Source organism: Hirundo rustica, chromosome 5 (assembly GCF_015227805.2).
Source record: "Hirundo rustica isolate bHirRus1 chromosome 5, bHirRus1.pri.v3, whole genome shotgun sequence".
Taxonomy (NCBI): Eukaryota; Metazoa; Chordata; class Aves; order Passeriformes; family Hirundinidae; genus Hirundo; species Hirundo rustica.
The window spans coordinates 31111002-31131340 of NC_053454.1; the positions used below are offsets into that span (position 1 = coordinate 31111002).

General features: G+C 37.4%; 1 protein-coding gene across 1 annotated transcript in view; it reads left to right on the plus strand.

Moving 5' to 3' along the window:
• FAT1 (FAT atypical cadherin 1) overlaps positions 1-17947 on the plus strand; it is a 101219-nt gene extending 83272 nt beyond the window's left edge. The window contains 11 exon segments of the mRNA XM_058420825.1: positions 1041-1238; positions 5272-6073; positions 7021-7152; positions 7261-7424; positions 7981-8443; positions 8972-9125; positions 9355-9465; positions 9683-10314; positions 10563-10700; positions 15554-15589; positions 16459-17947. Of these exon segments, the coding sequence (XP_058276808.1) occupies positions 1041-1238; positions 5272-6073; positions 7021-7152; positions 7261-7424; positions 7981-8443; positions 8972-9125; positions 9355-9465; positions 9683-10314; positions 10563-10700; positions 15554-15589; positions 16459-17084 (3456 nt within the window). The 3' untranslated portion in view covers positions 17085-17947.
• Positions 17948-20339: the final 2392 nt, after the last annotated feature.

The following is a 20339-nucleotide window of genomic DNA, read 5'->3' on the forward strand; positions in this document are numbered from 1 at the left end:
AAAGGAAGACCTCTTGTTTTATAGTTCATTAATATGTGCCTGCCCAACTTAAAGGTAGCAGAGAAAAAGCGGGAGGAGCTGCCCAAGAATGCTGGTGTTCATTTCCTCTTGTGTTGGAGATGGATATATTTGAATGCAGTAGAAAATGTGCTTAGCTCTTAGGAAAGTTAAATTACTTTGGATGTCCAACTGTAAATATTTGTATTTTAAAGCAATGGTCTTTGTTTTGCTGAAAGGGAGAAATCTTCACCTTTTTGCAGTATCTGATAACTAAATTGACTTATTCTCTCAGAAACAGAGAATTGTTATCAGGAGTTTTTACATCTGTAAAAGGAATGGCATTTTGTTCTTTTTGTACTTTGAAATAATGTTTCTACTTGCTTTTCAAATATGTATATAGAAAAATCTGACTGATACAGTAGAGCACAAGTTTTCTGGAAGAGGTGTTACAGGTGTAGATAAAGTTGTATGTGTGTGTAAGATACATGATAAGCCAATGTATGTGAAGTGTGTGTGAAACCTCAGATATCCACGTGATGTAAATTTGAAGGGATTTTATGATGCAAATTTTAAAACCTGGATTTCATATTTTAACTGGATAGTGGCTGTAGCAGCCACAGCTGTTGTCAGAACTCTAATTAGGGGTGCAAGGGGTCAGATGGAGGAGGGTATTTTTCTAGTCCTCCCAACAAAGGCGTTAGATTATTCTTAACAGGTGTTTTCTCTAAATTTCAAATCTTTGATGACTTGGTAATTAGGCTACAGTAGTATTCATTCAGACCAGAAGTGGAAAATGTGAAGTGTCAAGGCTGAATTACCTTCAAAAATACAATACGAAGTTTAAAAAACTGCCATTCTCCTTTTACTGTTTTTTGAGTCTTTTTCTCAGGGAGTAGTAGTTTCCCTGAAGCAGTATTGTCATTCTGATTTCTCTTGTACTGATTAACTGGTTTGACAGTAATTTTTTGAGGTTTCTGTTGGAAGGAAGGAATCAGCATCATACCATATCCTCAATTATAACAAAACTTATATGTCTACAGGAGAATAAGCCGGTTGGATTCAGTGTGCTGCAGCTAGTGGTGACAGACAGGGATTCATCTCACAATGGCCCTCCTTTTCTCTTCACCATCCTGACTGGAAACGAAGAGGGAACTTTTCAGATTACCCAGCAGGGAGTTCTGACCACAAGTGCTGCGCTGAATCGCAAAGTGAGAGATCACTATTTGCTTCATGTTAAGGTAGGATGTTTCTGTCATGTTCCTCTTACTGTTTTGCATTGTAAGTATTTAATTAACTTTTTCCACTTGTGTTCACTCCACCACTTGTCTTTCTGTTAGGAGATCCTGACATGCCATGTAGTCATTTGAGGCGTGTCCCATGAGGTGACATCTTCATAGACAAAGTCTGTTGGTTTAAATGCTAATCTACACAGATGCAATGGGAAGTTCACTTAAACTCACAGTAGAAGTAAGGTATAAGTGAAATGTTAACTGGGTGAGTGGTCTTGATAAGCCCTTTGCCTTCTGGTTGGAATGTTGAAAAAACCAGCAGGGGACAGGTCCCGTGAGTCACTCACTATTGACTGCAGAATTCCTCTTGCCACTATCATTTTGACCCTTGAAGCTGTGTGCTGGACTAAACTCACATGCTGAAAGCAGGGATATTGTGCAACATAGCAGTAATGTGCCACATTCTTTTTTCAAGGGCAATTGAAAACAACATTTTTAAGTTTGGACGTTTTTTCATAGTATTTTCAGTAGACATTTTTTCATTGCATTGAAACTTGGAATGCAGTAGTTTGAGACCTCAGGATCCTGAAGTGGAAATCACGGCAATAAAACTCAAAAAATGACCCTGAAGTACTATAATCTATGCTATGTTTGCCATTGTTGTGCAAAAAGACCAGACCATGTCCAAGGTTACATTAACCCACCTAAGTTCTCTCAAAGACGTTTTGTAACCTAGTGTGAGAAAAATTCAAACCAATAATTTTAATCTTATTGAGTCCTTTTAAATTCAGTTATAAGTTAAGCAGCTGGGAACAGAGGACTTAAAATTCGTAGGCTAAAACTAGATGGCCTTAATTCTTAAACTTCATTTCCAGATTCACGTTTTAAGAAAAATTCTTACCTTCATTTTCACATGAGGAATTTTTTTCAATCTCCAAATTATTCTTACACATATTATGAGTAAACATGCACTTGCAGAATTTTAGAGCATTACGGTTTATAACAGTGCATGCTGAATTTTGTCCACGTTGGGATAATTGTGACATATTTACACCAAGTCTATTCTTGGGGAAAAGAAGAAAAAATTCACACAGATACTGTAATTTGCTGTTTGAGTCACTGAAATGTTAGTAACCAGAAGCCATCAGTAGAAGGACAGTTATGGTTTCATTTAAATGTAGTTTAGTTTAGGGTTTGAGAATTGAGATGAAAATGGGGGCAGGTATATCATTCTTTTCCTCAGAAGTGATACGCCAATTCCCCCAAAGTCACCTTTTTGTTTATGGATGTTTTTCCTGTACGTGGAATTAGTGTAGTGCATTCATATGTTTTGATTCAGATCTTCTCTAAGCAGTAACTAATTTCTATTTATTTTGCTTTTAAAATGGATTCTTATAAGTGCATGTACAGGCAGTTGTGTTTGTTCTGTAGTGACTGTTACACTGACTTTGTCACATTTCATGATTGAGCTGCACCTTTGGCCCTTCCTTATGTGCCTGGCTTTTCCTAAGTGTGAGACGCCTGTCTCACATCTTCCTCTGGGTGGAATCTTGCAATTCTTTCATTTCTAAGCCATTTTCTGGTCCCTAGTCTGCTTGTAACAGCCTGTCAGTACTTCAGCTATCTTGTCTTCAGCACAGCAGCTGAAAAGTGCCTTTTTATTAGTGATTGAATATGGGCTATTTTAATGGCATCCAGTAGCTAAACAAATGTCTTCAAATTTACTCATTTAGAGCAAAGACTTTCAGAGATTGTAAATCATTAAAGCACAGTGTACTAATGTGCCTCTTTTTGTGTGCTGTACTACCCAGTCTCAGTATTTTGGATCTGTGTAGTCTGTTGATTTCCAAGTTTCTGGACTGGATTCTTGAAATATATCATTGTCTTTTAATTGCCATTTGTCATTTTACACTTTGCTAACTTTTTTTCAATAGACATACTGCTATTATTTTCTATTCTCTTACAATCCATGGGTATGAAGGGGCATCCAAGACTAAAACTAGCATTTTTCTGTCACAAGACTCCAGTTCTAATGATACACACAAAATTATAAGCATGGCTTTTAAGGTAAAACATTCTTCCTCTGTTCATTTAAAATTATATTTTTTAAAGTCGGTAGGAAGGCATTTTCTCAAGTTTGTATTATGTTTAATTTCTGCATTTTGATCTTTCAAATCACAAGTAAATGCCTGTGTGTGATCTCTTGATACCCATTTTCACTTTTTAACTGACCTTTACGGGTGTGCTTTTCAGTATTGACCGCTTTCACCTTAGTTGCTTTCTGAATGGACTGCTGAGGTAGTGTTTTTAATTTACAGGCATACTTCCATTTGAAAAAACTCATAACCACCCCCCCAAAAAAAAAACAAAAACAAAAAAAAAAAAAAACCCAAACCACCACACTAAAACCACACAAACATTCCCCATGTGCACTCAATGCACCCACTACCTCCAAAAGACTTTACTTTTGTCATTTTAATAGAAATAAGGAATTTTTTTTTCCCCCCAGTGGTCACTTTATATGGGCATGCCACTTGTTTGCTTGTCCTCTCTCTAAAGGAAATAGATTATCCATTAACAAATGTCTCACGGCATTAGTGTGTGAAATCTTCAGCTATGAGTCATGCAGTCCTTTGTGCCACCCTCTGAAGTCTTCAGTTTAAGACCACAGCACATTTTTAAATATTTGCACGATTGAAAAAGCATTTCTCCTGGGGCTCTTCTTTCCTACTTCCTGTCCGTTTGTTATAATTTTGCTTGTCTGTTTGTTTTGAGCCTTTTCTTGTTTCCCTGGGCATTTCTTCTCTAGATAAACTGCCTGCCTTGTCTTGTTTCCAGGCAGAGATCGAGGCAAAACAAAACTTTGCCAACTTGAGCTAAAACTCTCGTTATTTATTTGGGTAACTGGAGGGCAAATTTCTGGCCATGCCTGTCTTTTGGAGTTAACAGAAACAGATGAAGACATGTAGTTCTGTGAGACACGCATTACCTCTTAAAAATGCCATGTTTATGTGCCCATCCACAGATAATCCTGTGCCTCGAGTTACTCCTCATTTGCTTAAATTCGTATAAAAAATAAAAAGCAGCCTCTCTGTTTAGATCTTCAAAGTGTACCCTGTAAAGTTGTTGCAAAATCTTTTAAACAATGCAGAACATCTTCTACTTTCTGAGCTGTCCCCTCTGTACCTTCACATGTTCAACTGTTTCTTCAGTGTCACTTTGAGTAACTGAGAGAGAATTCTGGAAAAAGGTATGTGGGAAACAAGAGGTGAGAAACAGAAGGAAAAAAGTGAACCCAGGGGAATGCTTTACTCACTTTTCCACTTTTTTTACTGTCTTCATACAACAACAGTGTATATCTTTGTCCAAAAGGGGTGGAGAATAGGGTTTTCAGAAAGGCTTTAAAATGTAATTAGCCTGATATAGTTAAAGATAGTTGATTGACTGTCTGAAGCAAATAGTACTATAGGTACCCACCTTTTTCCCCTCTCTGTGACCAAAAATCATGAAAGGCAACATAATTAGTTGTAACTTTCTGCATGCATTTTTTTCCTTTTGAAGTACTGTTTGGAGCAGTGCATTTAGCTTGTCTTCCAGACCACCTCCTAACTGTAGTGAAGCATGTTGTACATTTCTGGTGCATGACTCATTTCAAGTTTGTAATGCGTTTCCATGCTTGATATAAAAAAGCTTCAAGCACCATCTGCTGTCTGAAATCAGCTACTGTGCATTTCCTCTGTATTTGCTACCAGTGTTAATAGCTTCCTGGCATTTTCACGTAATAAGAGCACTGTAGGCTTTTAATCTTGGGAGAAGTGAAAGCACGTTTGTGTGTGCCTGCTTACATAAGGTTTTTAAATTTTCAGTGTTGACTTTTATGTTAGGAATTGTGTTACAGAATTTATGTAAAGCATTTTCCTATAGGACTTTCTGGTGGTTTTTTTTTGGTACAGAAATATAGCTCTACTCTATACAGTATAAATATCTACAGTAGAATTTGAGATATGGCAAAAATTTAAATCTGTCCTCATCTTTCCTTTAGGTGGCAGATAATGGAAAACCACCGTTGTCATCTTTGACTTACATTGATATTAGAGTTATTGAGGAAAGCATTTATTCTCCAGCAATACTGCCTCTGGAAATCTTTATCACAGCCTTTGGGGAAGAATATTCCGGTGGTGTCATTGGAAAAATTCATGCAACCGATCAAGATGTTTATGATACCTTGACATACAGTCTGGACCCCAAAATGGAATCCCTGTTCTCTGTTTCCAGTACTGGTGGCAAACTAATAGCACATAAAAGGTTAGATGTAGGACAGTACCTCCTAAACGTCACTGTTACAGATGGAAAGTTTACAACTGCAGCTGATATTACTGTACACATCAGACAAATCACACAAGACGTATTAAATCACAGTATCGCAATACGCTTTGCAAACCTGTCCCCTGAAGAATTCATTGGTGATTACTGGCGCAATTTCCAGAGAGCATTAAGAAACATCTTGGGCGTGAGGAGAAATGACATCCAGATTGTTAGTTTGCAGCCTTCTGATCCTCCTTCTAATCTGGATGTCCTCCTGAACATTGAAAAATCTAGTAGCTCTCACCATCCAATGAGAATTTTGCTTCACAAGATAAACTCTTCTGTGCCTGACCTAGAGGAGATTTTAGGTGTCCGGATAATTGATGTGTTTCATAAGCTCTGTGCAGGCCTAGATTGTCCTTTGAAATTTTGTGAAGAAAATGTAACAGTGGATGAGAATGTCATGTCAACCCACAGCACAGCCAGGTTGAGTTTCGTCACTCCCCGTCATCACAGAACAGCAGTTTGTCTTTGTAAAGGTAAGAAGCACAGTAAGGAAAACTGTATCCTTGAAAATATTGTTCTAGTTTTAAAAAGCAGTAATCCACAGATGGAAATTTATATTACAGGACAAGATTATGAATATTCTGTAACTCTGTCCATAATATTTGCCTAATTTTATTCATAGTAAAGAATAATTCTTTCTTATCTCATTACCTCATTTCAAAAGTTTACATAATACAAGCTGATGGGAGTAGATATTTATGTTTTTTATAGCTACAACTTCATTTTCCATTTTATTAAAGAAGGTAATTTTTTGTTGTTGTTGCCTATCCTATATTGATGGCCATTTTCAGTCTTGTGTGCACAAAGGTAGGTTCCTGCAATAAACCTGAATACTACATTGTTTCTACTCAGGGGAGTCGCCCACACAGTTTCCAAACTTGTTTGGGAATGACAGGGTAATGTGGGAAATAAATATTCATTAAAATATATGTAAATATAAAGATTTTTGGCATAAGATTAATTTATCTTTATCCCTGAGGAAAACAACATTGCTTTTTAAAATCAGGACTTAACCTTGCCAGGTGACCTTGCACATATGGATCAAATATTTAAAGCCCGTTCCTTTTCTGTCTGAAATACAGACATTCTTTTCTTTGCTCTTCCCAACATACCCTGTCCATGTGTAATATCTACACGTTGAGTTTTGTGGTGAATGATTCTAATGGTAAGCCTTAAACCGCAACACCAGTTTCCCAATTTTACCAATTGAATTGAGTAATCAAGATAAGGATGAGCATCATCCGCTCTGTATGCTCTTTGTCTGGTCTGTGCCAGTCATGCCCCATAACTGTTACTCACCTCCTTGTCTCATAGTTAGGAATATCATTTGGGGTACTTTCATCTGCTATACTTAAAGAGTCCCTTTTCACAAAATACCATCCCCACCAACAGAAAAGAAATAATGGATTTGGTTTTACAGAAGGGAAATGCCCCCTGGTGAACAGTGTGTGTGAAGGAAACCCATGTCCTGAAGGTACTGAATGTTTAGGAGATCCAAAGGAAGGAACATACACCTGTGTTTGCCAAGACAGCAAAGCTGGACAATGTCCTGGTAAGGAATTAACTCTAAAAAACTCTGTGTAAAACTATATTACTTTCCAAATATCAATTTGATTCCAGTCCTCTGCTAATACTTTTTATGCTTTTCTTTATTCCTAAGCATCGGCTGGCTCTGCTGTGACATTTACTGGGAGCAGCTATGTGAAATATCGTCTCATGGAAAATGAGAACAAAGAGGAAATGAAGCTGACAATGAGACTTAGAACTTACTCTGCTCATGCAGTTGTTATGTATGCTCGAGGAACAGACTACAGTATCTTGGAGGTATATTAAAATCTCATAGTGCTTATCTCCTCCTTTCTTCCTACCATCTTCTTACTATTTTTTTTTATCAGATTAAAAGACTGAGTCATAACATCTCTGTAGAATTGTTATAATTGAAAATTGCCTTAAAGATAGGTTGTGTTAAACATCCAGGTGACAAACCTGTACAGAATTTTTTAAGTGTGTAAACAAACAAAACTTCCTGAATCATATACTTTAAACAACTTTAAATGTATTTGCTTATAATACCGAAGTCCATACAGGAAAAGTTACTTAAAGCACAAGATGAAAGGTATTGAAGTATTGTAATATTTTGATTATGATGTGTGGCTGTTTCAGTAGAGGAACAAATTGTACAAAGTGTATGTTTCAATTAAAAGAAGCATATAGAATAAATCACAGTTGCTGTGTAACTGAAAAACAGTGTTATTAAACTGCTTTTATGAATACCACCATCATCTTGTCTCTCCAGCAAACAAAACTTTTATAGGCGTCAATATTTTATACTCTTGAAGTGTGCAGACCATTTATTGGTTGTTGTGGCTTTGCTCTGTAGATCCATCATGGAAGACTGCAATATAAATTTGATTGTGGCAGCGGACCCGGGATTGTCTCTGTTCAGAGCACCCAGATAAACGATGGCCAGTGGCATTCCATATCTCTTGAAGTGGATGGAAACTACGCACGACTTGTTCTGGACAGGGTGCATACTGCATCTGGTACTGCTCCTGGTACACTTAGAACACTAAACCTAGACAATCATGTGTTTTTTGGTGGTCATATTCGTCAGCAAGGTACAAGACATGGTAGAAGTCCTCAGGTTAGCAATGGTTTCAGAGGCTGTATGGATTCCATTGTACTAAATGGACAAGAGCTGCCCCTAAACAGCAAGCCACGAAGCTATGCACACATGGAAGAATCTGTAGATGTCACTCCTGGATGCTTACTGACTGCCACAGATGGCTGTTCAAGCAGCCCATGCCAGAATGGAGGCATCTGCAACGCACTGTCAAATGGAGGTAAGCTGCTCTTTATTTTTCTGCTTTTAGTTTTCAAAGCTGCTATTTAAATTCTCTGCTTTGAAGGACAAGACAACTTTGTGCATAATTCTTGGTTTCCCAGAGTTGGAGAAGGTCAGTTTTTGAATTGGTGGGAAGGCTGTGTGTGCCTTCTAGATTTGACTCCTTGGGGTATGAAGTAGACAAAGTCCATCTGGCAAAGTGGGGATTTAAACTTAAGTGCTGAGGTCCATCCTCTTAACTGCCTACTCTGGAGTCTTTGTTTAAAAATTCTGAAGTCATTGGGACAATTTGTGTTTTGTGAGAGAAATGGAAATTATCCTTCAGTCATGTTTAGGGAAACTCTTACTGTTACAGTTTGCCTCATCTTTCGATAAAAACATTTCTGTTTTTCCCTGTCCTTTCTCTCTTTTAACAGGTTGGTGGGTAGGGGAGGAATTTGTCTTAAATATGTAGGTGGGCAGGGAGGATTTTATATTTAGTCCAGTAAAGCCCTGTGCATCTTTTAAAAAGACTATTTGATTTCAGGTTACTACTGCAAGTGTGCACCTTTGTTTATGGGAACTCACTGTGATGTAAGTGTCAACCCATGTGCTTCCAACCCCTGCCTTTATGGTGGGACTTGCATCCCAGTCAGTGATGATTTTATCTGCCAGTGCCGAGGACAATACACGGGTCAAAGGTATGTTTGTATGTCACGTTGTATCAATGAACCCCTTAGAAAAGAGAATATAAATGTAACATTTTTCTGTTTCTTTTCTTTCTGTTTCCTACTTAAAGCTCAGACTTTGAGCCATACTGAAGCTGACTGAGGTTAACAACAGCCCCTGTCACAGCTCTGAATCCCACATTATAAGCTTACTTGTAGTACAGTAATGTTCAGCTATTTTTTGTTTGTTTTGCCTTTGCAGATGCCAGCTGGGTCCATATTGCAAAGACAATCCCTGCAAAAACAGTGGCAAGTGTATTGACAGCTTGGATGGACCTGTTTGTGAGTGTGAAGCAGGCTTTCGTGGAGAAAGGTAGGTAGCGTTCCATATATATTGAATTTTACTAGTATTAATAAATTAACAGGTTAACAGTTCAAAGTGCTTGAAATCTGGGATGTTGATAAAACAGCAAAATGCATGCCAGTGTGCAGTACCTTGTAATAAATATATCTAAAATTGTTGAGGACACAGTTGCAACAAAGACTGCTGATGTAAACTAAGCTTCACTGCTGTGCTCTGTTTCTGATAGGTGCCTGACTGATGTCGATGAATGCGTAGAAAACCCATGTCTCAATGGTGCCCTTTGTGAGAATACTTACGGTTCATATCACTGCAACTGTAGTCGTGGATTTGGAGGCAAACATTGCACAGACATTGTCCTTAATAAATATGTTTCAACATCTTGGAACATCAGCTTAGCTGAAGTGATTGGGATTATTGTTTTCATCGCAGGAATCTTCTTGTTAGTTGTGATTTTTGTTGTTTGTCGCAAAGTGGTTGGTAGAAAGAAGAAGCACCAGCCCGAACCTGAAGACAAGCAACTGGGAGCTACGACAGCCTTCTTGCAAAGACCGTGTTTTGATGCAAAATTGAATAAGAACATCTATTCTGACATCCCACCACAGGTTCCTGTCCGTCCCATTTCCTACACTCCAAGCATTCCAAGCGACTCCAGGAACAATCTTGACAGGAATTCTTTTGAAGGGTCTGCTATCCCTGAGCACCCTGAGTTTAGTACTTTTAACCCAGATTCTGTACATGGTCACCGGAAAGCTGTAGCTGTTTGCAGTGTTGCACCAAATTTGCCACCTCCACCTCCCTCCAACTCACCTTCGGACAGTGATTCAATACAGAAACCCAGCTGGGATTTTGACTATGACAGTAAGAAATGTTCTTATTTTCTTACTTTCCTGTTAAATGTGTGCGCTGGTACAATTTTAATATGAGTACAAACTCTCTGTCTATACCTCTTAGAGTTCAAAAGGCATTATGACTTTACTTGGTTTTGTCTCTGATCAGCCTTCATGCTCTACTAAGTTTTGTAAAAATGTGCAGATCGCAGCTTTAAATCATATAAATACTTTAATCTAGAATCTATTCATTGTCTCACTTGAAACCTTTCCTTTCAGCTAAAGTAGTAGATCTTGACCCCTGCCTTTCTAAGAAGCCTCTGGATGAAAAGAGCTCCCATCCTTACAGTGCTAGAGAAAGCATGTCTGAGGTCCAGTCTCTCAGCTCCTTCCAGTCTGAATCCTGTGATGACAATGGTGAGGAAAATGCAATGATTCTGTACCACTGCTGATGTTCATTTGTTCTGTCTTTGCATCTCTATCTCTTAGTAACAATAGGATTTACATATATTGAATATATATTAAATAGTAGCTTATTTAATATATATTTGTATTTACTTATGTTAATACCCAGATCTGGTAATTTTTAAAAAACTACCTATCTACACCAACTGTTAATTACTTTACCTTAAAATTATATATAATCATTCTATTGTTCGAATATTACAGTGAAAATGCAGCTCAAGTTCCTCAGAGCTTTGTGTTTAAAATGTATTAGAAGTTGGTAAACTCTTCTAGAATATCCTTAGTTATCACCTTATGCACAAATACAGTGAATTTTAAAAATGGCCTCTGCACAAATATAACTTTCACTTTTTTGTTCAGCTGTCAGTAAAAAGCTTTCTGTTGTTACAGTTTCATTTGTTTCCTTCTCTTTTTCTTTCTGCGACCTCAGCTCCCATATGGATCAGATCAGTTCTGAGTGAGAGCAGAGTTTAAGGGACTGCTTGTAAGTTTGATTACTTTAGTAATGAAGGAAACTGCACAAAAAGGAATTTTGTTATAATAGAACAGTATATTTGGCTTTCACCATGATTGAAATAAATTCATATAAACATTTCATACATTGAAAAAAGCCAATATAAAAATAAAAATATTTTGATCCCACCTCAGGTCCATCAAAATATGATCAGCATACATATCTGTGGGTTTGATTATTATTAATTGGATGTCTTTTCCATTGTGATGACAGATGCTTTTATAGTTGATATGAATGCATCTGTGTATTCAGAAACATGTCATACAAAGCCACAGTTGTCTCATAATTTAATTTGCTAAGTTAAGGTGTGCTTTGACTCTTTATTCCACTTTCTGCTTTTGTCTCTGCCTGGTAAAAAAAGAACTTGAAATTCCTTTAGTTTAGGAATAAAGAACATTCTGCTTCTTAATGAAGTGGAGTAATTTGTTGTTAACAGCATGAAAAAACCCTATCTGGTGTAATGATTGGTGAAAGTAAAATGATATGCTTACAGTCCTCATCATTTTATCAATAGAGCTGATACCAACTTCCAGCTTTTTTTCCTGTGGTTTTAAGTGTCCTGTTGTACATGTTGTCCTCCCCTCCTCACCATCTCATATGTTTAGTGTATTCTTTTTCCAGTCTCCTGTCATGTACTGATTACCCATTAATACATCGTTTTAAGAGAAATAACTGTAGCATCATAGATACTGTTCCTTTCTTCCATTTTGGTAGATTCAGAATTCATTAGCTTGCTATTTAATCCCTGAGCTGTGCAAACAAGTTGTATGTGCTTACTTTATTTTACTCTGTAAGAATAAATCCTTCTCTATTCCAAAACTGTCTTGAGGGAAAAAGAAGATATAAAAGAAGTCTTTTTTATATGTTTGTGGGTTTTTTTAAATAAGCATGTAACAGCCTGAATTTGGTATTCCTACTGTGATATCTCTATTTTATTCAAAACTTGAGTAGATCAGTAATAGAAATTTACAGTAGGTATTTTTCATATTCTATCCTTTTAGTTCATTTCAGGGAAAATTTCTTTCCCATATCTTTCATTGATAGGGAGGCAACATAGTTTACCTTTTTAAAGGAGAAGCCTAATGCAATAATCCTTAATTCTCCCAACACGAGCCTTTAGAAAAGTCCAGGTTGTTGTTACGTAGATAAAGTATTATGCAAATGAGTACATTTCAGAAATTCTGTCAGAACTCAAACAGCCTTGTGCTCCTGCAAAATGTGCTTCACAAGTAGTTACAAGGTAGTAAAAAGTAGTTACTTTTGTATGTTTAGCAAGAATTGAGCTTTAGATATGTGTTCTGTGTATTATATATAACTGCTCTCTAGATTGAGAGTAAATGTATATGTACACCAATAATCCTGCTCTATAAAATAGTAACAAACTGCAATTTCACCGTGTTGATGGGGATTTTTATGTGTATCTATCTGCTGTTTAAAGTGATACTAACTATAGGTTTGTTTTAATTTGCTCCTTTTATACCTTTTACAAGCTTCCGTAGTGACTGTAATACACCTTGTCAATGCTGTTGTTGACTCGGTGGAACAAGAAGGTATATACATGTTTTCATATTTATTTACTGCTTTGGCAGCATAATGCACGTTTGTCTTCTTACATTGTCTTCTAGTAATGTAGTCCTAGCGAGATGCAAGTTATAAAATATTATTTACTTATGCTTTGTGATAAGCTGTAGGAAAAATATATTTATATTGTATATCTGTTAATATTTTTTTCCATATGCTGTAGATGTAAACAGGTTTCAGTGTGTTTTCTTGGGAGAAAAAAGGATTGGCATAAAAAGATCTTGGTGTTTACTCTCTCCTGAAAATATTCATACTAGAGCTGCCAGCAGAATTGAGACAATATCAAAGGCAAATACATGCATCTACATACTGTAGATGAAACAGCAGCAGCCTCTGCTTCCTTTTTTTTCTCCCATCCACACTTGTTGATACCTTGTCCAGCTGAGCAGAATCAAAATGGTCTGGTATCAGTACTCACTTCCTTGGTCTTCAGATCAATCTGTCTCTTAAGCAGAACAAAGTTATTTTTGTCTACAGCCGATATATATAGCCATACACATCCTTCTCAGTTTAAGTAGTATGTTACTATGCAGCCTTACAAGGAGTACCTAAAATGTATGTTTGAATATACGTACACACATGCATATTTGTGTGTGTGTGTGTGTGTGTGTATAGTATGTATTTGGAATTTAGAAAGCAAAGTAGGCATTTTCAATGGTATTTTATTTCATTTCTGCTAATATTTAAGAACTAACCACTCTGGGAAACACAGTCTCTTTACGAAATAATAGTAGTAATAAAAGTGCCAGTGAGTCTATACAAATGCTAACTGTTGTTTTAATTGACTAAATAGTACTTAAGTTCCAGTAAAAGGCAAATTATTCACTCCATGATCATGACTTTGCAGAGGTTTCTTCTGATAACCAGCTTATGCTTACTATTTCTAGATCCAGACTAGGAAACATAATGGTTTTTGTTAAGTCCTACTTAAAATGAAGCATGTAAAATCAATTATGGTAGCTAAAGTTTCATTTTGGTTTGTTATCTGAAGTACATCCTTTTTAATTTGCGCAGACACACAAAAGAAAGTAGACAAATGCAAGGGCTTCCAATTACTTGAAAGTATTTAATTAATGAAGGTGCCATTTCATTAATGTGTACCTATAGACAGTAGTCCTCAGTGCAGAAAAATTGCAATGCACAGTACTTGGGAATGGGAGAATTACAAGACTGAAAGAGGCCAGATATACCAGGGGAAATATTTAATAACTGAGTCAGATTTTCTCTAAGATTTTAATTGGTAGAATGTAAAAATTATAGATGTAGTTCTCAAGTAAAAGATAAAAGTATTGTTTGGTGTTTTAGTATTACCATAAGATAAACACAAACATTATATGAATTGCAGTCATAGAGAGATTAAATATGTCCTACTCAGCTTCTTCTTAACATTTGAAAGTTTCTGCTCATAATAAGCATTTCTTCTTTCAAAATATCTTAGATAAAGAATCCTGCTTTTGAGTACCCTCAGGAGGGTGTCAGTTCAAGCAGCAGAGATCCTAGCTCAAGCCTGCAGAAAGGTCCTGTTCTTGGACAGATGGTTCTTACCGTTAGTCTCCCCAAGTGTTTCTGTCCAACAGGCAGCCTGGAAGCATGAACTGTAACTAATTTCATTGTAGGACAGTTTTAGGCCTGTATTCTCTGCACTGCTCCTCAGGTTGTAGCTTGGTGCAAATTACCAATGCTGAGTGCAAGAGAAAATACAGGTCCAATCTAGCAGATTGTCACATAAAGATGGGCACACCTGGTTCTAGTTTGTGTTTCTGTCATTTATGTTAGAGGGTCTTTGCCTCAGAAGAAGAGGAAAACCAAGACCCCTCTCCATTCCTTGGTAAAAGTGCTCTAAATCATAAAGCCTATTGGCTTTCTCAATTTCCCAGGAAAAATAAGGAAAGTTGTCTTCTCAGCAGGCTAGTGATCAGAACGTTCTCCTGGAGTTGAGGCTAGAGATGTTTTAAGAGTCTCAGAGCTCAGACTGACATCTCCATTAGTCTGAACAGTATTTTTCTTGTGTGGGCTAGGCAAGCTTGAAAAATAGGAACTTCTCTCCAAAGAGGCAACCTCTGTCCCCTCCAGTCTTCCAACAGATGAAAATATGAATTCTTAGGAGAAGATTCTGCTATTATGATAGGCATTGCTCATCCTTAGAGGCGTTAATAGGGAATATAGATACCTGAAGAGAGAAAGGTTTAACGCAGGGCAGTTCTCTGCTGAGCATGAGTTGTTGGAATTGCTGTACAAAGGGAGGTGGGCTTCCCAGTGCTTTATGTATGGAAGCCAGACGCTGAAGGAGGAGTTACCTTGGTACTCAAGAGATACTTCAAAGTGTACGTGCCAATAGATGGAGCCCTATATCAAAACACAAGGGTAGATGCAAGGAAAGAAAAAAATCAGATCAAGTCCTGTTACCCTGTGTAGAATGTACGGGTGCAAGGATTTCAGTAAACTCTCCAGACTGCAGATTTCACCACAAGACATCTGTGTCTCAGATGGGCTGTACATTAATTCAGTAGCTGTCCTACAGTTCAAGTCTTAGCAAATAAGGAGCCCAAGAGAAAATTTTTTAAAAAGCCAACTTTAGTATTGCTAATTAAACTGGACAAAAGCAGCGTGAATATCATAATTACTAGTCATTGTTTGTCTTCATATTGGTTCTACTATTTGACTCCTAACTACAGATGTTTTCTCCTTTTTCTTATTCTGCCACCTAAAGAATCTTTTGCTGTTCCTGACCTCAGCAATTCAAGAGGTGACTTCTGCATGCAGTTCATTGATGTTCACCAAAATATTTCTGTTCATATTTGGTTTTAACACAGACTTACAATCAGTTGCTTGCTGTGCATTTGTCTGCAGTGATTTCTCTTTACTAGATTTGCACTATATTACAATAGTGTATTTTGGTTAGTTTAGGCTTGCATCTAGTTTCCAGCAGACAAATACAAACTTATTCATAGGGGGTTTGCGAGAGAGGATCAAGTCCAGTCACTTTTGCATGATTATGCCTGATTTTCCTGTTTTGTTCTTGTAGTTGAATGTGGAATGTCTTTACTAATAGCGAAGGATTTTTATCAGAGGTGTTCCTGTAGAGCTAACAGCATTTTGTGAAACTAACTTTATTATTTGCTTGTGTGGCAAAGTCACTTTAAAAAGTCTGAATACTTTACCAAATAGAAATTACCTCTTTTATGTAAGAAAGTCATGGGTTATATATATCTTCTTAAGAATATATTCTTAAGAAAAATAGGCCGTTGTTACCACCCTAACTAATTACTCAGCAACAATTAAGTATTTAGTTGCACCAGGTAGGGTGTTGATTCTTTGCTATCCACTGAACAACCATGTACTGTGACAGCGCATTCCATAGGTGACTACAGCTCTTCCCATGTTAGGTGTGATGTCTGAGAAAATTTAAAAGTTCAAGTGTGAATGATGCACTATCTCATGCATGGCGTAAAGTTGTTTTGAATATCTTCTGTGCAACCAGGGGAAACTGCTGATTAACAAGTAGTGTCCTAATCACAGTGATTGCATTGTCTTAATACATAACGTTGATTTCTCAGTTCAGACTAACTTAAAAACAAGATAGTAATACTATTTTTTTTTTAATTAACTTTTCAGGTTATCACTGGGATACATCAGATTGGATGCCAAGTGTTCAGTTGCCAGGTATCCAAGAGTATCCAAATTACGAAGTGGTTGAGGAGTCAGCTCCCCTCTACACAGATCCAAATGCCATCGATACAGACTATTACCCTGGTGGTTATGACATAGAAAGTGATTTTCCACCTCCGCCTGATGACTTCCCTGCACCTGATGAGCTTCCACCGTTACCACCTGAATACAGCGACCAGTTTGAGTCAATACAGCCACCCAGAGACATGCCAGCCGTAGGTAGCTTGGGTTCTTCTGCAAGGAGCAGGCAGAGATTTAACCTTAATCAGTACCTTCCCCATCACTACCCTGCAGACATGTCAGAACCTCAGACTACACCCAGTGGCGGCAATGGCAGCTACAGAGAACCGTACGCTCCGTACTCGCTGGGGTTCAACCAAGACTTTGAAGCACCCACTGTAGACAACATGTCCATGTCTGTGTACGCTTCCACAGCCTCCTGCTCGGATGTGTCGGCATGCTGTGAAATGGAGTCTGAAGTCATGATGAGTGACTATGAGAGTGGAGACGATGGTCACTTCGAAGATGTGAAAATTCCTCCACTTGATTCCCAGCAACATACAGAAGTCTGACACACTCAACAAAAGTGCCTGGACTCTTAACAAACTTTGTGAAATCTAGAACAATTTTCAAGAGCTTTTTTCTTTTCTTTTCTTTTCTTTTTTTTTTTTTTCCCCCAGCCACAGTGAATGCTTTTGTTTCAGTGAGCTAAACTGGCATGGCAGCATTGGATCATGCAATCCATTTCACTAAATGAACCTCTTTCCATTTCCTGATCTACTGTAATTGGAAAATTCCAAGATTTCCATTGGCTGTGCCATTTCTGAACATCCTTTATGTACTTACATTGTTTTATGTTTAAGAAAAATTGCATACCACTTCTCCATGTTAGCATGATGCTTATATTTATATAGTTCTAATGCAATTAATTTTCTCCTACTTTTTGTAAATTTTATGTACAGTTTTGATTTTAATAGTTTTAACTAGATTTTGTAGATATTTTGTGAATTTGTTTTCCACTGAAACTAGTGGTGTTAGTGTGCCATTAAAAATGAGCACCCTGACTTACTACAATCAGGGCATCACTGTATGTATTCCCCTGAAAACTAAGGTTTGACATTTCATTGTAAAACATTCAACATAATCACACAATTTCAATTGTACATACATTAGGTCTGATATTTTTCTGGGTCAGCTATATGGAAATGTCTTAAATGGGTTGCTGTATTTTAGAACTGTAAACATTTTTTTCCCTTCTTGGAAAGTGTGTTGGGGACTCTCTGCATACCAGTTTAGAACCAAACCCACCATGACACAGTTTTTATAGTGTCTGTATATTTGTGATCCAATGGTCTTGTAAAGGTTTTTACTGAAAATTACCATTAGCCAGTCTTTCTTACTGACAATAAATTATTAATAAAATACTTTAGCTTTGCTCTGTGTATCTATTATATAATATACCATTGACAAAGCATTCAGTGCAGCATTTTTTAAGTCTGTATATGTTTTGTACTGTATTAAGTTACTTGCTCCAAGCAACTCGGTTTCCTCTCCTCCGAAATCAGCCTGCAGCTGTGTTAGAGATGCTCACGAGATGGCAGTGTGTGTCTGCTTAATGGTGTTTTTAAAAGCAATCGGGCCAGTCTGAATAAAGATTGATGGGTATCAAACTGCAGCAGCCTTCTCGGTAGTTTGCATTTTTCTTTAAACATATAATATCAGCTATTTAAATTGCTGAATATTTTTATCTCAAGTCACAAAAATATAAACAAAAAACCCAAGATCTTTAAAGCAATTTCTCCCTTCCTTTGTCACCTGAATACTTACTTTCAAGACTAGTTACCCCTTGATTGTGCACCTGTGTGCTGAAATGGCACTTTGTCTCAGTTTGTGCTAGATAGTTGGTGGTTTCCTGCAATTATGTTTCAATCAGTTTCTTACATTAGGTTTGCACCAGAAATTTACCTGGAAGAAGTAAAGGTGAAATACAGTTTTCCTGTGTATTATCCAGCTGTTTTTGTGACTAGAAAAGAACAAAGCCTTTAACAGAGTTCTCTAGCATAAATTTGGGTAAGCTAAAGGAATAATGTAAATTCTGCCTCTTGCTTGAGGGATGCTTTTTAAGTTCAGAACAGATTTCCTGGCACATTGGTGAATTTTTAATATAGCCTGGAATCCTTTCAGCTCCACCTCCATTTTGTTCCTACTGTCAAAAAGTTCTGTAGCCTAGAAATATACAATATTAGATTCTCTGTGTCCTGAGAGCTAAGCCTCAGCCTTCTGCCATCTAGGGGAACAGGGTACTGTATTTGGAGTGCTATTTATATACAAAATGGAACAATTCCCAGCTTGGCAGCTGTACAATGGAAATTGGGTGGATTGCAGGACACAGCCAGGCACTGACATTCCTGTGTTAGCTTGCCCATATGAAGGTTAATAGTCTCATGAGTTATGCAAAAAGACTAAAAAATCAGTGGGTTTAAACCCACATTCTGGCTATGCACTCTTCTTTTAGAAAAGAGCCTTTTGTATGTCAGACTGTTAGAATTATCTTAATAGCTTTAGAGGAATCTTACAGAACTGTGAGCAGAGCATGTCACACTCTGTAGTAGTTCACGTCACTGCTTAAGGCCCATCTTGAGGGAGGAAGGTTAAGCCTAGTGGAAGTTCTGCTCAAGATTGCTTAATACCTGCTACTGAGTAGGAAAGAGTATCAGGAGTCAGCAAGAGGAAGATGCTGCACAGATTTGCATCACTTCTCAGTTGATAAGGATTTCCATAAAAGATGAAAACTTGCCCTACAAATACATTTTCTGAAGTTGCGCATTTACAGAAAAAAAGGTCTGAGGACAGATTTCTAAAACAGAGTTATGAAGGACAGGAATATCAACACTTAAATACACTTTTATTTGTAGTACTGTGAACTGAAGGCTAACATAGAACATCAGACTGAAAAGGAACAATGTCTCATTATTCTACAATGAAATTCCATGTAGGTGTAAGAGAATGTTTTGTTGAAAGTATCAGAATATATATCCACATATGTGTATGTTTTGGGGTTTTTTTTACCTCTTCACAAGAACTGTGCTGCTAGGCAACATGCAACACCAAGGTTATGCTTCACAGCAGAAAACAAGGCTGCATCATAGCACTCACTTATGGAAATAGCAGGCATATTCAATTCCACAGCTTTCAACAGCCTTGCTGTTGGTGTGTAAAGCAAGGACATGTTGGACAAATGCTCCCTTTGTGGGGAGCTCTTATTGCCTAATTCAGGTCCAGTAAGTGCAATCAAACCTGTTTTCCCACACAGAGCTACAGCAATACACCAGATGAAGCTGGTGACATTTTAAACCAAATTAAAACTGATACAGCAGAGCATTGCTGTTCAACTCAACAGTAGTCCAGCACATTCAAAAGCATTGGCCACGTGATTTATTTTACAAGCCAAACATTTTAAAATAAGAAATTTCACTGAAGTCACACATTGACTATTTCATCTGTCCTCATGTAACAGCAAGATGTTTATGTTAGTTTCATGTGTTTCAATTTATGCTCGTTCCTTCTTACCATGCCAAAGAGCGCCACTGAGAAGAGCCTGTCTGTCTTTACAGCTTCACATCAGGTATTTATAAATATCATCAAGCTCCTCACTGAGCCTTCTTTTTCCCCCAGACTGATCAACCTCAGTTCTCTCAGCTTCTCATATGAAAGCAGCCTCAGTCTATTAATCATCTTACTGGCCCTTTGCAGAACTGTAGCTAAGTCCCCCATGTTTTGGTGGGTTTTTTTGGTGTTTGGGGTTTTTTGGTTTGTGGGGGTTTTTT